The sequence below is a fragment of the Eubalaena glacialis genome, chromosome X, assembly GCF_028564815.1.
Source record: "Eubalaena glacialis isolate mEubGla1 chromosome X, mEubGla1.1.hap2.+ XY, whole genome shotgun sequence".
NCBI lineage: Eukaryota > Metazoa > Chordata > Mammalia > Artiodactyla > Balaenidae > Eubalaena > Eubalaena glacialis.
Window position 1 is genome coordinate 1,312,081 of NC_083736.1, and position 22,285 is coordinate 1,334,365.

General features: G+C 39.5%; 1 protein-coding gene across 1 annotated transcript in view; it reads left to right on the forward strand.

Annotated features, from left to right (window-relative positions):
- Positions 1–19,834, forward strand: part of LOC133082658 (acetylserotonin O-methyltransferase-like) — a 209,866-nt gene extending 190,032 nt beyond the window's left edge. Inside the window, exon 13 of the mRNA XM_061179341.1 lies at positions 19,699–19,834. Coding sequence (XP_061035324.1) covers positions 19,699–19,787 — 89 coding nt within the window. The 3' untranslated portion in view covers positions 19,788–19,834. The remainder of the gene's footprint in view (positions 1–19,698) is intronic.
- Positions 19,835–22,285: the final 2,451 nt, after the last annotated feature.

The following is a 22,285-nucleotide window of genomic DNA, read 5'->3' on the forward strand; positions in this document are numbered from 1 at the left end:
CGGCGAGCGGGGGCTACTCTTTGTTGCGGTGCGCGGGTTTCTCATTGCGGTGGCTTCTCTTGTTGTGGAGCACGGGCTCTAGGCGCGTCGGCTTCAGTAGTTGTGGCACGCGGGCTCAGTGGTTGCAGCTCACAGGCTTTGTGGCTCCGCGGCATGTGGGATCGTCCCGGACCAGGGCTCGAACCCGTGTCCCCTGCATTGGCAGGCGGATTCTTAACCACTGCGCCACCAGGGAAGTCCCTGAAATAAGACTTTAAGTGTTCACATGTTATTGATCATTGAAATGATACTGATGGAATGAGTTACCTCGATGTTAATAAGCTACATTTATTAGCTAGAACAAAAGTGTACAGTACCCGTACAACTACCTGGAACCAGGAAAGTGAAGTAGGGAAGCATCTAATGAGCTTGGCGAAGAATTGTTACAATGAACACACCGGTTCAGTAAACCACATCAGTACTTTGGGGTGATGGCAGCGTAAAGTTAACCCAGATTGTTCATAACGAAAGCGAAATTGAACCAAGAGCTCACCCAACCCTGCAAAACTATCTCTTTTCCTTTGAGTTATTCTACTTCTAATTCACACTGGGAAAAATGATGATATTTTGAGCAGGGAATTTTCAAAAATACCCCACTAAATTTTGCCACTGAATCATAACCTCAGTAAGTGTCATGGTAAGAAGTCTGCTCTGACCATACTGGCTAGGTCTACATATTTTAGAGTGACAGCAGTAATAATAGACAAAACAGGAAAGAGGTGGAGGAGAAATTATAGAGAATAATGAGGAACTAATATCCAAAGTCTGAAGGAAGTTTATGAGTGTAACAGTATAACCTACTTCAGGACAAGGGTCTTGGCTTATATAAAAACAAGGTTGAAGAGTTTTAAAAACAATAAATTTTATACACCACTTTCTAGAACACTTACACATCTTTAATAAAGCAATTCGCACCCATGAAGGAAGAAAACAACATCAAAATAGAATCACGCAAGAAGACAGCAGAATGTGGTCATGAACCAGCATAACTGTGTAATGAAGACAGAGTAAAAGTCACAGAAATGGAAATGAAATTAAAAGAAAAGCAAGAAAGAATATAACCTGTAGGGAAAATAATGAAGAGACAGAGAGGATAGGTGTAAGAAAAATAAATGCAATGAAACAGAATAAAAAGGCATTAAAAAGACTTTAAGGGATATATCTATCAAAAAGACCAACATAAGCATAATTGTAGTCCAGAAAACAGAAAGCCAAAATTATGCTATATATCGGTTATTACAGATTAATCCCCCAAAAATGTCAGAAATAGCATCACACTTGAAATCACTCTTTGGAAAGACCCATGTTATGTCAGGACAGTATTAGTCATAAGTTAGACAGTCTCCAAGTATTGGCCATGGTAGACCAGTATCCTTGGCAAAGAGATTAAACTGATTTATAAATATTAAAATTTATACAAGCCTCAGTTTCTCTGTAGTAATATGCAATATTATTAATAACTGATCATACATGAGTCACAAACAAATCTTCAATATATTCAATACAGTAAAATCCTGATTTTTAAATAGGGAAAATGCATAAATGTCTAACCTAAACAAAAGCCAAAACTAACCAAACAACAACAAAAAATGATACCAAATTAAATATGTGCAGCCCAAAGGCACCATGTACTTATAGAGGAAATGCTAAGGGAAATATCCATTAAAATGAGGAAAAACACAAAGAATGCTTATTCTCACTACTGTTATCAACATTTACCATTGCTGAAGTTGGAGGAATTAGCAATGCAAATAGGCAATACAAAGGCATAAAAGTGTAAGAAATTCCCACAACTCAATAGCAAAAAGCCCAAATAACTTGATTAAAAAAATGAGCAAAGGGGGCTTCCCTGGTGGCTCCGTGATTGAGAATCCGCCTGCCAACGCAGGGGACACGGCAGCCGGTCCGTAGCAGCCGTCCTCAGGGGTCTGTAACAGCCCGGTTCATGAACAGGAAATGAGGTGTGGATTACATTGTGAGACGTGAGCCTTCAGACACAGAAAGAACAAGATGTTTACATTTGTAAATGAAACCGATATCTTCATGTGTGACTGTGTGTGTGTGTGTGTGTGTGTGTAGAGCATGAACACTTGCTTTTCTGTGACCAAGTAAACAAAGCACCTAATGCATTTATGTGATAAAATTGCTAATATCTATGAGAAGACCTTTTATTTACTTTTCTCGGTTGCTTTTGCCTAAAGACGATTTTTATATCCTTTTGCTTTCAAAAACTCTACTTGACTACAACACAGTAATGTAGAACAGAATAGAATTGAAACGAAATGAAATGAAACAATGATTTTCTGTTTACAAACATAATTTCAGTTAGGAAAAAAAAATCACATTCCATTAAGTATAAGATCTGAAACCATGTGTCAGGAGCATTGATGAAATTATGTGTATGATTGTTAAGTATTAGTATTTCTTAGGCAAATATTTGCTGTTTCAGAACAGAGCACTTTTATACATATTTGTTGTGCTGAATAAATGACTCTGTCAATATCATGTGATGAGACGTGGTTAAAGGCAACTTGAGGAAAATGGTTGTCTTTTATCTTTAATCTCTTATAATATTGTAGGGGAGAGGGAGATTCCCCTTGTACCCCTCTTGAGTCCTTGTAGCTGGACTAATAATAAAATTAACACAAGACAGATGAGCAGGAGAAAAAGAAACACATTTTAATTTGTGTGCACAGAGGTCTCCTAGAAATGGGACCTAAGAAGTGGCCAAAGCAGGCAGCTTTTATATTTTTTAGACAAAGAAACAATACATTTGTGAGGAATTAACAGACAAAGAAACACTGGTGTTTAGTTAGTGAAGAGTCTAAACAGAGTTTGGGGTTGAGGTAGTTAGTTAAAGAAATAATAGGCTTCTCAGCCCGAATTCCCTGTCTCTGGCCGTAAGGATGTCCTTCTGTCTCCAGATGCAGGGAGGGAATCTTTCACAGGGGGGATTTATTTCCTGCTTCAGGGGGACAGAGAGGAGGGTCAGAGTGTCCCTCCTGCATCGGCTGTTTCTTAAGTAACTTTAATTCAAAATAATCAACATGCCAGGGAGGCACATTTTGGGATGGCCTGCCTGCACCCCAGCAATATCTATTCCTATTGTGGTCACTCTGCAGGACAGTACAATCCATGTATAAGAATAACATTCTTCACTACTCAGCCATGAAAGAGCACGAAATAATACCATTTGCAGCAACAGTGGATGGACCTAGAGATGATCATACTAAGTGAAGTCAGACAGAGAAAGACACATACCATATGATATCACTTATATGTGGAATCTAAAATATGACACAAATGAACTTATCTACGAGCCAGAAGCAGACTCGCAGACACAGAGAGCAGACTTGTGGTGGGCCAGAGGGGGTGGGGGAGGGATGGGCTGGGAGTTTGGGATTAAAATATACACACTACTGTAGGTAAAATAGGTCATCAACAAGGACCTACTGTATAGCGCAGGGAACTGTATTCAATATCCTGTGATAAACCATAATGGAAAAGAATACAAAAAAAAAGTATGTATGTGTATAACTGAATCACTTTGCTGTAGAGCAGAAATCAACACAACATTGTGAATCAACTATACTTCAATTAAATAAAAGAACAGCATCCTTCAGATAAAGGATATCATTACATATTTGTGTGAGCACACACACACACCTTTCTTCCAGGTAATATTATAATTAGATGAATAAAGGCATCCGCAGGCGTTCTGTGACGTGCGCGATTCTAATGAAGCCTAACTCACTGCTTCTAGAACAGTGTCTCTTTACAGCCACTTTTTAAAGCACCTGAACGATTAGGTGAACATGGAAAGCCTGGAATAAGGAGAGCTTCTATTTTCAGTTGTAAAGAATATCTGTAAAGGACGGTCATTACTGACCGATTTTTAATACCGAGCCGCAGAAGGGGCAGGTTACTAATTTGAAAGAATCACCACATCTTATCTAAAGGAAAAGGCATTACCATCTAGTGCAAAACCAACAGAAAGCTTGGACTGTGTAGCAGATATTTAAAGTATACCTGGCATTATATTATTTTATTCTATTTGCACTGTCTGCTTTCCATGTTTCTCCTAAGTCTTCAGAAATGATTTAACAATGTCTTGTTAGTACTGTTCTTATTTGAAATGTAACCAATGAATATGATATGAACTTTTATGGAAAACTGAGACTCCTTTTTAGACGTGGCTCTGGGGTCTGGGTTCAAGAGCGTTATTGGCACCAAGAAAACTGTTCTGTTTCACTTCAAAACACATATAATGTGGACATTCACTGTAGTCATTTTTTTTAAGTGCCAATGAGACAAAATATTTGATGTCAGGGTGACAGTTTGCATTTCTTGTTTTCCACCTATTTTTATATCTTGAAATACAGTGTGTTCTCTTTAGGAAGCTAGTGATTAAGAAAAGTAAAAACATAGAAACAGAAGGCAAGGTGGAATGTATAATTTCTGTTTACCTGCAGGAAATTATGTATTTAGACAAAATAATAGAAGTAAGCATAATATCAAATATCTTTAATTCTGTATCAAGGATTTTTTTTCTTTTTCCCTCAACATCATTTATTTCATTCTTCACCACTAACTATTGTAAAACTGTGTGGTGTGTCATTTAAATAATATATATTTTATTGAAGTATAGTTGATTTTCAATGTCATGTTAATTTCAGGTATACAGCACAGTGATTCAGTTACATATATATAACTTTTTTGGATTCTTTTCCCTTATAGGTTATCACAGTATATTGAGTAGAGTTCCCTGTGCTCTACAGTAGGTCCTTGTTAGTTGTCTATTTTATATAGAGTAGTGTGTCTATGTCAATCCCAACCTCCTAATACATGTTTATACTTTGAATAGAACTGTTCATTTGTTTAGATTTTACTTTTCTGCCCAGTTCTAAGACTGAAAGCACAGCTGGGACAGAGCCTCACTGTTGTCAAATCTGGGCTAGAAATGGACCTGGGAATGACTGTCAATGACACCTGTGTTGCTGGACATCCCTTGGGAATTAGAAACAAAGGATTAGGATGAAGGGACCCTGGGGGAACACTGGGGACCCCAGGTCAGCTTTGCCAACTGCACTTTCTAGTTCCTCTTTCGTAACCTCCCATCTCTCATTAGTTGTATCCTCATCTAACACTTATGCCTCTTGCACACGAATGGGCTCCTACATCTCGGAATCGTGTCTTCTGACTCCACCGAGGCTGCTGTGAGGAACTCCGATACATTCCCTGCTTCTCAAAGGTGTGGTCAGGGTCCCTAAGAGTAAATTCTCCTTGACAATTAGCGGCACGCCCAGAAAAAACCATAAGATAAAAATCCCTCTAAATAGCATGAAACATCACAGACCCAGAGAATTATCTCTCATCCCGAATCATTTCATTAACCAATTAAATGAATGTCCTACTTTACATGTGAGAATTTTCTCCATTAAAAAAATGTGTACAAATTTTCATAGAAGTAGTCGATACTTCATACTTCTTTTGTTGTTCTCTGATGCCAAAGGTATTTATTTTTTGTTCAATTGCATGTTTACAGCAAAATACAAGTAATTATAGATATTGACTTTGATTTAGTAGGCGGGGGCCCTTGGGGGAAGGAATTAGGGGAGCGAGAGAGAGATACACCTTGGAGATTTGTTGCTGAGAGAAGAGAAACAAAAACAAAGAAAAAAGCAAGTAGTGAAAATCATCAGTCCTGCAAAATCAAGACTGTCTCACAACTGGCGCTCTCCCTGTAAAACAAAACAAGCAGAAACCAAACAAAATCTATACAAGTTATTTTTTTAGGATTCATGATTATGGATCCTCTGAAACCTCTATGCGATGCAGGGCAATAGCTCTAAATGGCCCAAAGGCAAAGGTAGAATCCGGTCGAATTGTTGCTTTTGTAAGTTGCCATGAGTCTACCTTAAATATGCCTTTGTTCCTGGTCTTTTTAGATCTTCCCCTTTTGCTATTTTATCTCAGTTTGATGAGTCTATCTACTGCCTTTTTTTTGGTTTCCTTTCCATTTTCCTGGGTTCATGTTTTTCTCCAGTTCTAGAAAATCCTTAGCCATTAAATCTTAGAGTATTGCTTATTTTCCTAATTTGCGTATTCTCTTCTTTTGTGACTGATTAGATGTGTGTCAGATCTTGACATTTTCTACTTCCTATTTATTTTTCTCATAATTATATCCCCGAACTGCATTTTTCAGTCCTTTTCTATTTTCATATTCATTCCCTTAAGCTATGGATAAATTGTTATCCATCTTTTGGATTTTTAAATTCAAAGATTTTCTAAAATGTCAGTATTGTTCTTTTTCACATTACACCAATTGCTTTCAACAGTGATACACCCTCAGATTTTTCATTATCCTCTGAATGCTTTTAAACATTTCAGACCTGGTTTTTATATTCTTTGTATGATAATCCCAATTACAGTATGGCTTTGCATTCCCGAATCCTCTGCTTTTGTCACTCAAAGAGGCTTCTTCTCTTGGATTTTGGTTATTTATTTTGTGATCTCATCTTTGATTCAAAATAATTGCAGCATCTGTGCCCTCAGTGGGAATTGCTTTCTTCCAGAGATATTTGCTTTGGCTTCTGCCGGAAGCCAAGATAAATATTGACCTAAGACCAGTTTAGCTCCTGCCAAGGATGCTCCCTGCTAGAGGGCTCCCGGGTCCTGCTCTTGTTTGATGGGCCCCGGCCTGAATCTCCAGTTTCCTTCCACAGTGTTCATACTTAATCCCAAACACACACACACCAAACAAACAAAAACATTTGACCTTGCCCACAGCCTACGTTTTGGTTTCAACTCATCGGATTTGCTTTTTATTGCTTGTTGTTTTGGCTTTGCATTGCTTGGGGTTCTTGGGATTTGCTTTCTTTTTTAAAAACTCTTATTGGGGTAAGAACACTTCACGTGAGCTCTGTCCTCTTAACAAAAATTTAAGTGGACAGTGTTGTTGACTCAAGGTACGCTGTTGGACAGCAGAGCTAGAACTCACCTTGCTTACCTGAAACTCTGTGCCCATTGATTCCAAACTCCCCATTTCCACCTCCTCCCAGCCCCAGGCAGCTCAGTCCAGTCTGAGCCCGTGGATTTGACTGTCTTAGATTCCACATGTAAGTGGGACCGTGCAGTGTTTGTGTTTCTGTGACTCGTTTTATTTCTCTTGGCATGATGTCCTCGAGGTTCGTGCATGTCCCATATTGCAGAATTGCCTTGCTTTTAAAGGCTGAATGGTACTCCATTGTATGGATCTGGCAAATTTTCCTTTTCTGTTCATCTCTTGGTGGACACTTAGGTGGTTTCCACAACTTGGCTCTTGTGAATAATGCTGCAGTGAACATGGTTGTGCAAATATCTCTTCAGTATCCTGATTTCAATCCTTTTGGATAAATACCTTGGGATTTTCTTTCACTTGTTAGGAGATCTACCAATTCTTAAAAGGCTTATAGAAATGTATGCAGGGTCCAGGCTGTATCGTATTACAAGTCTCTTCAGGAAATCCACTCCTGCGCACTTTAGAGTTTTCCAACGCATCACTGAAAAGGTTTTGAGGATCATCTCAGGAAAAACAGACCTTAATCTTAAGACTCGTATTATTTCCTGATTCTACTCTGCTTATAGAATACAAGTCAAACTCCTTGACGTTACATACAAGGGGCTCTGTGATTTTTACCTTTTGTGTATTTCGTAGTCTTGTCATCCTCTGTGTCTACACGTGTATTAGGCTCCAGTCATGTTGGGCTACTTAGAAAGCTTGTAATGCACATTTCACATCAATCTCTCTCCAGCTTTGGTGGAGAAGCACCACACCCATTCTTTCTATCTTCTAGACACACAGAGAAATCACATCTGTCATCCTGTCTTACAATTCGGGATGGCACGTGATTGAGTTCTATCCAATGACCCATGGATGGACGCTGCTCACAAAACTAACCAATAAATACCTCTGACATCATCCTACACTGTCTTTCTCTTTCCTGACCTGTGAGTTGAAGCCATGATCATTAAGTTCTGGATTCTGGAGGCTGGATTATAAGCATCTGAAGAAAAAACGCTTTATGTTTGAGACTGGATTTCCTGAAGATCCATGTTTCACACTGTGTTCTAGGTCCAATAATTCTGGTGGGTTTTATCTGATATTCAGCGAAGCCATCATAATTCAAAAGTATCCCTCTGAGCTTAATGTGGACAAAGGATGAAGAGAGAACATTTAGAGAGAACAGACTCATAAGTATTGAGATTTGACACTTAGCCAGCAGTGAGGAAGGATGTCTTTTATATGAGAAACAGGAGAGGTGAATTATCTTCACGTCAGTTGAAAACTAGTGGCTTCCCTTCAAATAAAAAGTGACCAAAAGTAGTCGATGTAAAAAGTCTTTGGACATCCCTGGAGAAGCTATAGTTTGTGTTTTCTTTTAAATATTAGTCGTTAAAGGATATCAGGGTGCTTTCTCTGGAGTGTTTCTCTATGTAAGGGCTGTGTACTATATCCACCATAATGACTGAGAGATTTCTGGGCTTAACAGATCTGCTGATTCATAATCTGTAGAAGGAAAGCCTGTGATTTGCTTCTTTAAAATCTCAGGCAAGGGAATTCCCTGGTGATCCAGTGGTTAGGACTCCTCACTTCCGTTGCAAGGGGCACAGGTTCGACCCCTGGTCGGGGAACTAAGACCCTCCAAGCTGCGCGGAGTGGTCAAAAAAAAAAAAAAAATCTCAGTCAATTCTTGCATGTTCTGTAATTCGAAAACTACGGACCTAATGAAATACCTGGCAGCCATATAGTCATTAAACCACCCTCACCACCACCAACACTACCGTCATCATTATAATCAGCCTCATCATCATAGCATCATAGACTACACATCATCAGCCAAGTGAGGATTGAGTGAAAGAGTTCACTTATAAAAGAGGGACACATCGTACTTAACTTCACAATTCTGCTATGCAACTTGACGTGAGTTTCGAAAATTTATTTTATTGAAGTACAGTTGGTTTACAATGTAGTGTTAATTTCTGCTGTACAGCAAAGTGATTCAGTTACATATATATATGTGTGGAGGAGGGATGGAGTGGGAGTCTGGGGTTAGCAGATGCAAACTATTATATACAGAATAGATAAACAACAAGGTCCTACTGTAGAGCACAGGGAACTACATTCAGTATCCTGTGATAAACCATCATGGAAAAGAATATAAAAAATTATATCTCTACACGTATAACTGAGTCACTTTGCTGTACAGCAGAGCCTGGCCTGGCACAGCATTGGAAATCAACTAGACTTCAATAAAAAAATTTTTTTTAATTTAGAAAAAAAGAATTCTCTTTTGGTAGTTGCATAAGTCATTCAAAGATTGTAACCTTATCTATTTAGAGGTATCATTCCCCACTATTTCATTCTCTCTTTATTGAGATATGTTCATATTGGATGGTCCGGCCAATAAGTCAGGTATCACCAATGGAATTCTTTTCAATTAATTCAGTGATGGTTAAAATCAGAATATGTTTCATTATAGTATTTTAAATTAGCTCAGAATATAACGTTAGGGCTGAAACTCCTTAAGTGCTGTTGTTGTTAATTATATATATTTTTCTTGTGTTATAGGGTAATCGCTGCATTCAAATCCCAGAATATTTTAGTTTGCTGTCATGTCCATTTTCCTATTCACTTACCTCTAGGGATACTTTTTATTTACAGTACTGTGTATAAAAATGACATTCACTAAACACAGACCCCTAAATATATATATATTTTTGATGTGGACCATTGTTTTTTAAAGTCTTTATTGAATTTGTTACAACATTGCTTCTGTTTTATGATTTGGTTTTTTGGCCGCGAGGCATGTGGGATCTAAGCTCCCCAACCAGGGCTCGAACCCGCACACCCTGCATTGGAAGGTGAAGTCTTAACCACTGGACCACCAGGGAAGTCCCTAAACATTTTGAATCATATCTTTAAAGCATCAATCTGTGCGTTCTTTTTACTCTATCTCAGTGGGAAGCACTGGATCTTGAGGTGGTCTCTTCTTCCAACCAGAACTTTCTGGTACACAGCTTCATCTTCCTTTGCTTCATTAAGTCACGGGGTGCAGACTTGATTCAGTACATCCTTTGTTTAAATTCTTGGTATCTTTGTGGCTCTGTAGGGTTTACCTCAGAATCCGTGGGCAACCTTGGGAGTGCATTAGGAGAAAGACAGGGGTTTTGGTTATATCTCTATTTTCTTCAAATGCATATTTTATATGTAAATTTCATTAAACATTGATCATTCGTTGGTTAGGCTGTGAATAAACTGTGCAGGAAACGTGCTGAACACTGAGTTTCAGTGTAACTCACGTATCTTTGGGGAAGCAGTTGAATATAAATTCAAAGACTCACAGATTTGTGCCCATAAAGATAGATTGAAATATTTGAGGTTCGTAACTTGCCTTCCTAAATTCATACAGAGAACTTTATAATTATATCTTGAAACATGCACAATAGAAAAGGAGCATATTCTTCTCCTAGATCAATCTGGAAAGAAACCAGATTTATTCTAATCAAGTATGTCACTATCCATATAGCTAATAGGAAAGCCATCACTTCTCACCAGAGATATTAATCCACATTTAGATTCCATTTTTAATAGGTGGAATCCACAGCTTTTTTGGTGATTGTAATTTGTATCGAAAAACTGTGATTTCTGACCTAAGACTACCATTTTGATGTTTTCAAGATGAACAAAAAAGGGTTCCCCTTGTGTGTGAAATACCAAAGAATGCCTTGGATCCACCAGACTCAGAATACCAGCTTTACTGCTGACAATGAATATGCCAGAGATTCTACATAATCACTGCTTGAGAAATAAATGAATAAAGCTGAAAAAATTACTTTCAACAGTACAGAGGCTGCTGGTATTTATCTACAGATCAAAGAAATACTGCACAGTTCTAGAGTAAGGAATCAGACCAGACAGTGGACACAAATACTTTGCTTTCCTCATACAGGAAATTCAGACTCTACATAGAGACGTCTTCCTCTGAGAGGGTTGGCTGATGAAAAGTTTTTGTGTTTTCTTGTTTTTTTCAAAGAGGGCCAAATCACCTTGCAACATTTAACGTGCCAAAGTCTTTGGCAATTTGATTATTTCCAAGACTATCATAATATTCAAATCTTCCAGCCTGAGTTTCTACAAAATATGTGAATATTTTTAATACACTCTTCAGTCTCTTTGATGGAAAAAGAGAAAATTCTCTATTTCTATTGGAGAAACAACCTTGGAGACCATTTACAGGATATGAAAGAATGCCTTCTTTGGCAACTGCTGGGAAGAACACCATGCCATCTTCAGTGTGATCGTGAAGATGACAGTTAATATTGACAAAGTCTGAAACGGGAATGCATCATGGCTCCTGGTAGGGTTTTTATCCGAAGAGAGGAATCCAAATGCCACAAAACAACAACAGCAGAAACAAGACGTGAGTAGGTGGGAATTTGGAAAACTATTACATTTAGAATGGATAAACAAGGTCCTACTGTAGAGCACAGGGAACTATATATTCAGTATCCTGTGATAAACCATATGGAAAAGAATTAGAAAAGAATGTATATGTGGGTATAACTGAGTCACTTTGCTGTACAGCAGAAATTAGCACAACACTGTAAATCAGCTGTACTTCAATTAAAAAGTAAAGAAGTTGTGGTATATCTGTATTACAGTGGAATATCACTCAGCCATAAAAAAGAATGAAATAACACCATTTGCAGCAACATGGATGGACCTAGAGTTGATCACAGTAAGTGAAGTAAGCCAGACAGAAAAAGACAGATATCATATGATATTGCATATTTGTGGAATCTAAAACAAAATGATACAGATGAACTTATTTACAAAACAGAAATAGACCCACAGACATAGAAAACAAACTTATGGTTACCAAAGGTGAGGGATAAATTAGGAGTTTGGGATTAACGGCTACAAACTAATATATATAAAATAGATAAACAACAAGGACCTCTACTGTATAGCACAGGGAACTCTACTCAATATTTTGTAATAACCTATAAAGGAAGAGAATCTGAAAAAGAATATATATATATATATTGGGTTGGCCAAAAAGTTCATTCGAGTTTTTCCATAAGATGCTACGGAAAAACCTGAATGAACTATTTGGCCAACCCAATTTTTTTGTATATACACATAAATATTGAATCACTGAATCACTTTGCTGTACACCTGAAACTAACACAACATTGTAAATCAACTATACTCCAATTTTTAAAAAGTGGGACAATAAAATCTGTACATAAATTAATGTTCTCTAATAGGGAATTATTTTAATGAAGAATGAATTATCTCAGTCACTAGTAATCTAAAAGCACAAATTAATATCTGTTAATAGCCAACTTAATATCAAATGATTGCTCTTTACTAGAACAATGCAACTATTTTAACTGCCGTATAAGCCACTCAGTTCTTCACTTTTTTCCCTAATAGACGGAGCTAGGCTATTCATAAAGAAAGCGATTTCATTGAACACTTTTTTCTCTGATGTTCTAACTATTGCTTTGGCAATCTTCATAAACCATAATAGAGTAGTGTAACTGCCTTAAAAGTGCCTCAGTATCATGTTTCATAGGAATGCCCTTCAAAATGGTCCCATTATGATGGTCTGTATCCTTTGTATTTTATGTGTGTGATGGTTAAACCCCTGTGATTTTAAGATCTCTGCATCCAGCAGGAATGCAAATAGGGAGCACACTCTATTTCCAAAGTTTTCCTTGTGTGCTTTCTTTTTAATTTTTTCCTAAAGCTTAATTTCTTTTTTTTATTATTTACCATCCTAGCCATTTTTAAGTGCACAGTTCATTGTGTTAAGTATAGTCATATTGTTGTTCAACAGATCTCTGGAACTTTCTCATCTTGCAACACTGAGCCTCTGTAGCCATTCAATACCAACTTCCCGTGCTCCATCCTCCCAGACCTTGGTGTACACTTTTCTATTTTCTGTGTCTATGATTTTAACTATTTAGATACTTCATACAAGTGGAGTCCTGCAGTGTGTGTCCTTTTGTGCCCGGCTTATTTTGTTTAGCATGATGTCCTCGAAGTTCTTTCATGTTTTAGTAGGTGACAGGGTTTCCTTCCTTTTTAAGGCTGCATAATTTCTTGGATAGGACACCAAAACCAAAGGCAACAAAAGGAAAAATAGACAGGTGGGACTACAACAAAACATTAGCACATCACAAGAAACAATCAAGAATGAAAAGGCTGCCTGTGGAATGGGAGAATCATTGCAAATCATATCTCTGATAAGGGGTTATTATCAAGAATATATAAGGAACTTCTACAGCTCGACAACAATAAAACAAATAGCTCGATTAAAAAATGGGCCAAAGGGCTTGAATAGACATTTCACCCCAAGAGACATGCAATGGCCAATAAGCATGAGAAAAGATGCTTACTGGCACTGATCATGAGAGAAATGTAAATCAAATCCACGAGATATCACCTGATAGCAATCAGGATGACCGCTATAAACAAAACAAAAACAATAACAACAACAAAAACGTACAGAAAAGAGCAAGTATTGGCGAGGATGCAAATTTGGAATACTTGTGCACTGTTGGTGGGAATGTAAAATGGTGCAGTTGCTATGGAAAACAGTATGGAATTTCCTCAAAAAATTAAAAACTGAATTACCGTATGACCCAGCAATCCCACTTACGAGTATATATGCAAAAGAATTCAAGCAAGATCTTGAAGATGTATTTGCACACCTGTGTTCCCTGCACCATTATTTACAATATCCAAGGGCTGGAAGCAACCCCAAAGGTCCATTGAGAGGTGAATGGATAAAGAAAAGGTGTTCTGTCAAAGCTTAATTTCTTCATAGGTTTCTTTTCAAGGTTTAGGCCCAGCTGTTTAAGTAAAGTGAATATCTTAAGAGCTGGGTGCAAAGTTTTGAACAATGACCAAACCTCTGAGGCTTGATACAATTTTTGTAGAGTAAAAGGCAGGAACAAAAAACTGGCTCAGGCAGTGCAGAGAAAATTCAAGTGAAACCTCCAGTCTGAAAAAGTAAGTTAAAGAAATTAGCAAGGTAAAAAGAAAATTTATCATATACAACAAGAGTTTGATAGCGACTTTCCTCTTAACTTCCTGTGTGCACAAACTAATTCATTCAGAGAAAACTTTGTCATAGACTTTTTAATTGAAGTAGAGTTGATTTACAATGTCATGTTAATTTCTGCTGTACATAAAGTGATTCAGTTTTATTTATATATATAGACACACACACATTCTTTTTTACTATTCTTTTCCATTATGTTTTATCACAGGATATTGAATATAGTTCTCTGTGCTATACAGTAGGATCTTGTTGTTTATGCATCCTATATGTAAAAGCAAAAGTTTTACTTGAGAGATACTGGTGATTATCTACCTATATAATATTTATACTTATACCTTCCTTTTATGTTAATCATCACAATCTGCTACATCTATCTATATCTATATTTTCTGAAGTGAAAATTAAATATTCCTTGTGAAAACAGTTTATCTCAATTTAATAGTTATGTATGCACTATTAACAGGATAGTGTTTAGATAAATCCACATTATATCACAGTTTTATAATTTTTGATTCTTTATTCTGACACTGCATTCATAAAGTATATTTAAAATACAGAAAAAAAAAAGTTATGTATGCATATTTATATTTTCAATGAGTTAGTCTTTTTTTTTCCCAAAATAGGTTACATTGCTAATCTGTAGTCTTTTTTTTTTTTTTTCAAAATAGGTTACATTGCTAATCTGTAGTGTAGTCTTTTTTTTTTTTCAAAATAGGTTACATTGCTAATCTGTAGTGCTAATATGTATGCATATTTATATTTTCAATGAGTTAGTCTTTTTTTTTTTTTCCAAAATAGGTTACATTGCTAATCTGTAGTGCTAATATGTATGCATATTTATATTTTCAATGAGTTAGTCTTTTTTTTTTTTTCAAAATAGGTTACATTGCTAATCTGTACTGTGTGCATGTGTGTGCGAGGGAATGAAATGACATGGTCTATGTGAAAATATTTTGAAACCTGTAAATCCATAAAGCACCCTGAATCCTCTTAGATGAAGAATGTGAGGCTCACATATGTCCGGTAAGTGTCTCATGAAAGTGGTGAATAAGACCCAGGTCGTCTTTCAAGGTGTGATTTCAATCCGTTTCTAAGTAATCATGAGAAAGCTGTTCTCAGCACGTCCTTTTGGTGTTGTATTTGTATCCTGCTAGTGTACCCGGCAGGTACAACATACAGTACTTCATCTCATAACAGTGGTTAATGATGCAATAATCACCACGGACCATGATGTCCAGGTATGGATAATAAACACGTGCATTTCGGTGTATGAACGGAAGCAGTTCACCAGGTGTCCAACTGCGTGTGTTCCTCTTGGGAATACAAAATCCCCCATTTTAATGACGTTCATAAATTCTTACCATCACTTCATAACCATTATTAAAATGGTTATGAGTACTGAATTTAATAACAATTTGATAAGGTAAAATATTAGCCTAGAAGAAGCATTTGCTTTCCATAATGCAAATAAGCTCTATAATGCTCTAAATATCCATTGTTAATTATTTTAAGTCATCTAATCAATATGAAACTTTGAACTGCTTATTTTCAATTAGAAGTAACACAAATTTACCACAATAACAGAACTGATTTCAAAATATAGCATCTAATCCAATAATTGTTACATGCAGTATCAAATTTAATATAAGTTGACAGTCAGAGAAAAGGGTTAAGATACCATTTTCTTAGCATTGCACTGTGTACATCTAATGTCCCCCAATTCTGGAGGACTACCTAATTTATAGTTAACCCCATTTAACATTTTCCACTGAGTAATTTAGGCTCTAAGGTGCTGTGTAAATTAGGTTTTAAAGGATAAACAGAATGGGACGATTCCGGCAGAGAACAGCTGTACTGCATCTGTCCACCTGTCATAACTGTACTCACATATGCAATCAGTATGGACTCAATTCCTAGAAATAATGGAAATCGTAATACTTCACTCCAGCAGTTTAATATGCTTGCATGATTTATTATGCTTTATTAACCAAAAGGAGATTATACTATTGTAGGCGAAGGTGTTATTATTTTAGAATTGAGAAAACTCAGGTCTCCATGCATGAGAAGCATATTTATGGATGGAGGAAAACATGCTCGTTCCGAGAAGAAACAGAAAGGAGTAATTTGGGGGAAGCAGCATCATTTGCTCACTAAGAAGTTTATCCCGTGGTAGGTAAAGGACAGGAACAGCGTAGTATAGGAAAAGCAAAGAGCCCGAGACATTCGTCCTTGATCTCGTGCTGCCCCCGTGACCACGAGCAAGCAGTTCACATCTTCAGTCTTTAGTTTGCTTGGCTCTTGTTGAGGTTGGGATGTGTTCCAACAATCCCCTTTTGGCTCTAAAATCATACACCGCTATGATCACTTCCAAGTAAAGTTATACATGGACATAAACCCTTATGTTCTGTTATATAGGTAGACTATCCCAGCATTAATGGAAATGCTGACTATTCGAGGGCATCCACGACAAAAATTCCTATCCTGCTTATGTTCTAATTCTACCTGTGTCTACCTTTTCGTTTTTGGTGTATTCATTGAATAGAGACAAACCATGACATAATTCTGTTTTTCAATAGCTCATGACAGATTAAACAAGGTCCAAAGGGCTGTAAATAATTAGGGCATAACAACAACTTTAACTACTTCCTAAATTCTGAACACATAGATTATTTCTTCATACGACAGCCCTGAATCTTAAATAGAAGAACATCGGGGTGCCAGTGTTACCGAACCATACTTGGGTCCACTCGGGTCCAGAGGTGCAGTAAAGCCAATCTACTGACCCCTGGTGAAAAGAAAGAAAGTACAGCATTTATTGCAGGTGCCAAGCAAGGAGAACGGGCAGCTCATGCTCAAAGGACCGGAGCTCCCCGATGGCTTTCAGGGAAGGGTTTTTAAAGACAGTGTTGGGGAGAGGGTCCTAGGATGGCTGATCAGCTCCTGGACCTTCTTCTGATTGGTTGGTGATGAGGTAACAGGGTGATGTTTTGGGGAATCTCAATCATCAGCCTTCTGGTTCCAACCAGCCTGGGATCTAGTGCTTGTGGTCAGCATGTGGTCACCATCCTCCACCCGGGCGGGGGTCTTGGTTTCTGCAGAACAATTCAAGAGATATGGGTCAGATTGTTATCTCTATCCTTTCAGGAGGAACTAGGAGAGCTGTGACTCTATAATTCTAAGCATTAACTGCTTGAGTCTGCTCTTTGGAACGCGGGGAAGGTCTAGGACATGAAAGCCTTTTTCTACAAACAAGAAACTGGGGACACAGAGGGGTGATTGTACCCGGGAGATTCCCCAAAGAGCCCTGCTCATTTTCAGTCCCGTCTTTTCTTTGATATTCCTCACACCTTAGGGGAAACGGATGGGACAAGGAAGGCAATAAGGTTTTGGATGGAGAGGTTAATCTTAAACTCGGCAGGGGAACTCAGTATTGGGGGACTTGGTTTCGCCAGGAGTCATAACCTCATAGCTCCTGATTGACGTTAGCAAGGGGAAATGGAAAGTTTAAGAATGGGAATTTTAGGACAGGAATGGAAGAAACGTGAGCCGGAAGAGCTTACGTAAAAGCAGTAATGATGCCAAAAACTCAGCCTCTGTGCCCCGGTGCCAAATCAAATCTCAGAGACAGTTGTGGGTGAAGTAGAAAAGAATAGCTTTATTGCTTTGCCAGGCAAAGGGGGACACAGTGGATGCATGCCCTCAAAACTGTGTGTCCCAACCTGGAGGGGGGGGTAGTGAGGAGTTTTGTAACAATGGTTCAAGGGTGGGGTTGCTGATAAGGATCAGGGTGTATGCAGGGCCTGCACTTCTTTAATCTGGTCTCAGGTAATCTCTCTCTCTCTCTCTTATTTTTTTAAAATATTTATTTGGCTGCACCAGGACTTAGTTTCGGTGCATGGGATCTTTGTTGCGGCACACAGGATCTTCAGTTGCGGCCTGCGGAATTTTTAGTAACAGCATGTGGGATCTAGTTCCCTGACCAGGGGTCGAACCCGGGCCCCCTGCATTGGGAGCATGGAGTCTTCGCCACTGGACCACCAGGGAAGTCCCTCAGGTAATCTCTTGATGAGCTTCTCTGGTCCCTTTAATCTGGCCTCAGGGGGTCTTCTCTGGAATGAAGAATGATGACAGCTTCCGTTTGTTGGGGGGTTTTAGTGCTGTAAAGAGCTCAAAGGTGTTGTCATGGGTATCGCTCGAGGGGGAACCAGGACCTGCCCCAAGGCTGCAGTCTTGTGTCTGGACTGCTCCCCCCCTTGTCTCTGCATCCCTTCCTTCCCTGATTAGCAACTGTTTGCATCTGCCCTTTGGGAGTCAGGGAAGGTCCAGGAGGCTGAAGTCTGTTTCCTACAAACAAGAAATGGGGGACAGAAAGGCTTCCATGCCCAGGAACCCCACAGGGTCTTGCTCGGTTTCAGTAACCCAGAGCAGTGGTGACCAGAGATAACAGACATTCTGTTATCGAGTCCGTTGCCCCTGAGATCAGGAAGCCATCACGCTAAATCAGTGAAATCCGTCTAAGATAAACTTGCAGGAAGCATACACGTTTAATGCTCATTTTCTAGAAATTGAGTACCTCCATCCCAAATCATGGAGTCCTCATCTTTATTTCTCTTGCCCTTCACTTTTGATCTACCAGCAAATCCCGTTGGCTCTGTGGTTATCAGATGTCTCAAGTCTGATTCTCACTGTCTCCACCTCCACCATGCTCTCTCAGTGATGCCCCTAGATGGGTCTCCCTGTTTCCAGTTGTGTGTTACAGACTCCGCTGTGTCCCCCTCAAATGCATACGTTGAAGCCCTAACCCCCAATGAGACTGTATTTGGAGATGGGGCTTTTAGGGAAGTAATGATGGTTAAATGAGGTCATAATGGCAGAGCCTCGATCCCATAGAACTCCTGTCCTTATAAGAGGAGGGGGGCACACCAGAGCTCTCTCTCTCTGTGTCTCTCTTTGCTCCACGGGAGGACACAGCAAGAAGACAGCCATCTATGAGGCAGGAAGAGAAATCTCACCAGCAGCCAACCCTGCTGGCTCCTGAATCCTAGACTTCCAGGCTCCAGGACCGTGAGAAAATACATTTCTGTGTTGAAGCCGCCCATTCTGTGGTCCTCTATTACGACAGCCCTAGCAAACTAACACAGTGTCTCTCTTTGTCCACTGCTCTCATAAAAGCCAGAGTATCTTATAAGAATATAAATGAAAATAGGTCATTCGTGCGTGTTCTGTTATATAGGTAGACTATCCCAGCGTATAATACTGCAGGTCGAATATAATCTAAGTCCTCAGCACAGCCTCCAAGGTTTTATATGACCCGCTTCCCAATCTTCTCTCCAATTTTACCTTCCACGCGTCTTCTGTGTTCACACAAGCATCCTCCTGTCACCGGAGTTCTTCCACATTTGTCCCGGAGTCCCACGGCACTTTCAGTCACTTGATCACAGACACAGTGGTGCCAAAACAGGTCTAATGGACTTTCCTGAGCACATCAGCGAAACGGTCTTATCTGTATTTTTCTGTCTTTATATCACTCAACTGTTTGCAGCACGGATGTGTGTACTGGGTGTTTCCTCAATCCTTATTTTAGTTCAAGATTTCAAGCAAGAAGAGACCATAACGCTGGCAGGCTTCTAGGTGCTGGGACACAGCAGTGATCAAGACAGACAAAAGCATCAACTCAAAGAGCCCATAAGGTAAAAGTAACCCTTATAGTATCAGAAAGGTAACAAGCAGAATGGAGAAGAATAAATCTGCAAAGAGGATGGGCAGTGCTGGAAGGGAGACTGCAGATGGCCATGAACGTGGTCAGAATCAGTCTGCCTGTGAAGGTGACTTTTGGCAAATTTGAAGGAGGGAAGAGGGGAAGTCATGGGGATGTCTAGGGGGAAAAATTCCAGGAGGAGGGGACCACAAGGGTGTAGACCCTGAGGATGAACAGTACATGGTTAATTGGAGGAGCAGGAAGGACACTGGAATGGAGTGAGCCAGGGAGAGAGGGCAGAGAGGTGGGTGAGGAAGAGACCAGCCAGTACACTGTCTATAGGTCAGGGAAGAATGGTGGGGGTTTTTCTGTTTTTGTTTTTTCTTTTCCAGTATAGTTTATTACAGTATATTGAGTAGAGTTTTCTGTGCTGTACAGTAGGACCTTGTGTGTGTATCCTATATGAACTAGTTTGCATCTGATAATCCCACACTCCCAATTCTTCCCTCCCTCACCCCCTTCCCTCTTGGCTGATCTCTGTCTGTGAGTCTGTTTCTGTTTTGTACATAAGTTCATTTGTATCTTTTTTTTTTTTTTAGATTCCACATATAAGTGATATCATATGGTATTTGTCTTTCTCTGTCTGACTTACTTCACTGAGTATGATCATCTCTAGGTCCACCCATGTTGCTGCCAACGGCATGATTTCATTCTTTTTCATGGCTGAGTAATATTCCACTGTGTGTATAGGTACCACATCTTCTTTATCCATTCCTCTGTCGATGGGCACTTAGGTTGCTTCCACGTCTCAGCTGTTGTAAACAGTCTGTAACGGGGTCTCCAGAAGGACTCCCAGGGAACATGGCATGGGGTAAAAGTCAAGTCAGCTCTCAGCCAGGCACAACCACACAGCCGGGGGCACTCGGGTGAGTCCATGATTTAAAACTAAAGCTGTGGAAGGTAGTTTTCAGGGCGGTGGGAGGGTCCTCTGTGGGTCCGGCTGTGCCACCCCGTGTCCTTGGGACTCACAGGGGATTCCGTTCGGTTGTCTGTCCTCACCTGTGGTTCAGTTGTACAGGTTTTCCTTTAGAAACTGTGCTGGGATGATCTGCAGATTCCAGAAGTGGCGACGGGCATGCTGCTTCTCAAGCACCTGTGGAATCCGGACACCGCTGGCATCCCCCTCGGTGTGCCCCTGCCCTTCCCACAGGGCTGCCCCACCCGTCACGACCATCGGCTGTACCCCAGTGGCCGTGTCGAGTGTGCTCACGGCTGGCGGGCAGGACTCTGGTTTACATCACCCACCACCTGCCTCTGCTGGATGCCTGCCCGGATGGTGGGAACACATTGGTAGTGGTGCAATTCCATACCTTAATGCTTTCTTTTCTTCCTTTTATCTAAGGGTATTTTTAATAGGCAACGAGGCCAAAACAGATGATGAAAGATAAGGGGTGTGTTTTTACCCATTTTTCGTGTACAGCAGTATCATCGGGAGCATGGCCACAGGTAGGATGACGAAGGACCCCACCCCCAGACACTGTCTCAAAGGAAAGCGTGAATGCAGACAAAATCCTCAAGGAAAGAGTTGTTCATTTGGACAGTGCCTTAAAAGCACACTTTTTTTAACATGAAAATTACAATTTTTAAAAAATGTATTTTATCTGTAGTATAGTTGATTTACAGTGTTGTGTTAGTTTCAGGTGTACAGCAAAGTGATTCAGTGATACATATTCATGTATCTATTCCCTTTTTTTTTTTAAGATTTAATTTTATTTATTTTTGGCTGTGTTGGGTCCTTGTTGCTATGCGCGGGCTTTTTCTAGTTGCCGCGAGTGGGGCTACTCTCTTCATTGCAGTGCATGGGCTCTAGGCACGTGGGCTTCAGTAGTTGCAGCACGTAGGCTCAGTAGTTGTGGCTCGCAGGCTCTAGAGCGCAGGCTCAGTAGTTGCGGCTCACGGGCTTAGCTGCTCCGCGGCATGTGGGATCTTCCCGGACCAGGGCTCGAACCCGTGTCCCCTGCATTGGCAGGCGGATTCTTATCCACTGCGCCACCAGGGAGGTCCCTCATGTATCTATTCTTTTTCAAACTCTTTTCCCATATAGGTTGTTACAGAGTATTGAGTAGAGTTCCCTGTGCTACACAGTAGGACCTTGTTGTTTATTTATTTTATGTACAGTGGTGTGTGTATGTCAATCCAAACTCCTGATTTATCCCTCCCCCCTTTCCCCTTTGGTAACCATAAGTGTGTTTTCTATGTCTGTGAGTCTATTTGTTTTGTACATAGATTCATTTGTATTATTTTTTAGATTCCACATGTAAGTGATATCATATGGTATTTGTCTTTCTCTATCTGACTTACTTCACTTAGTATGATCATCTGTAGGTCCATCCTTGTTGCTGCAAATGGCGTTATTTCATTCTTTTTTATG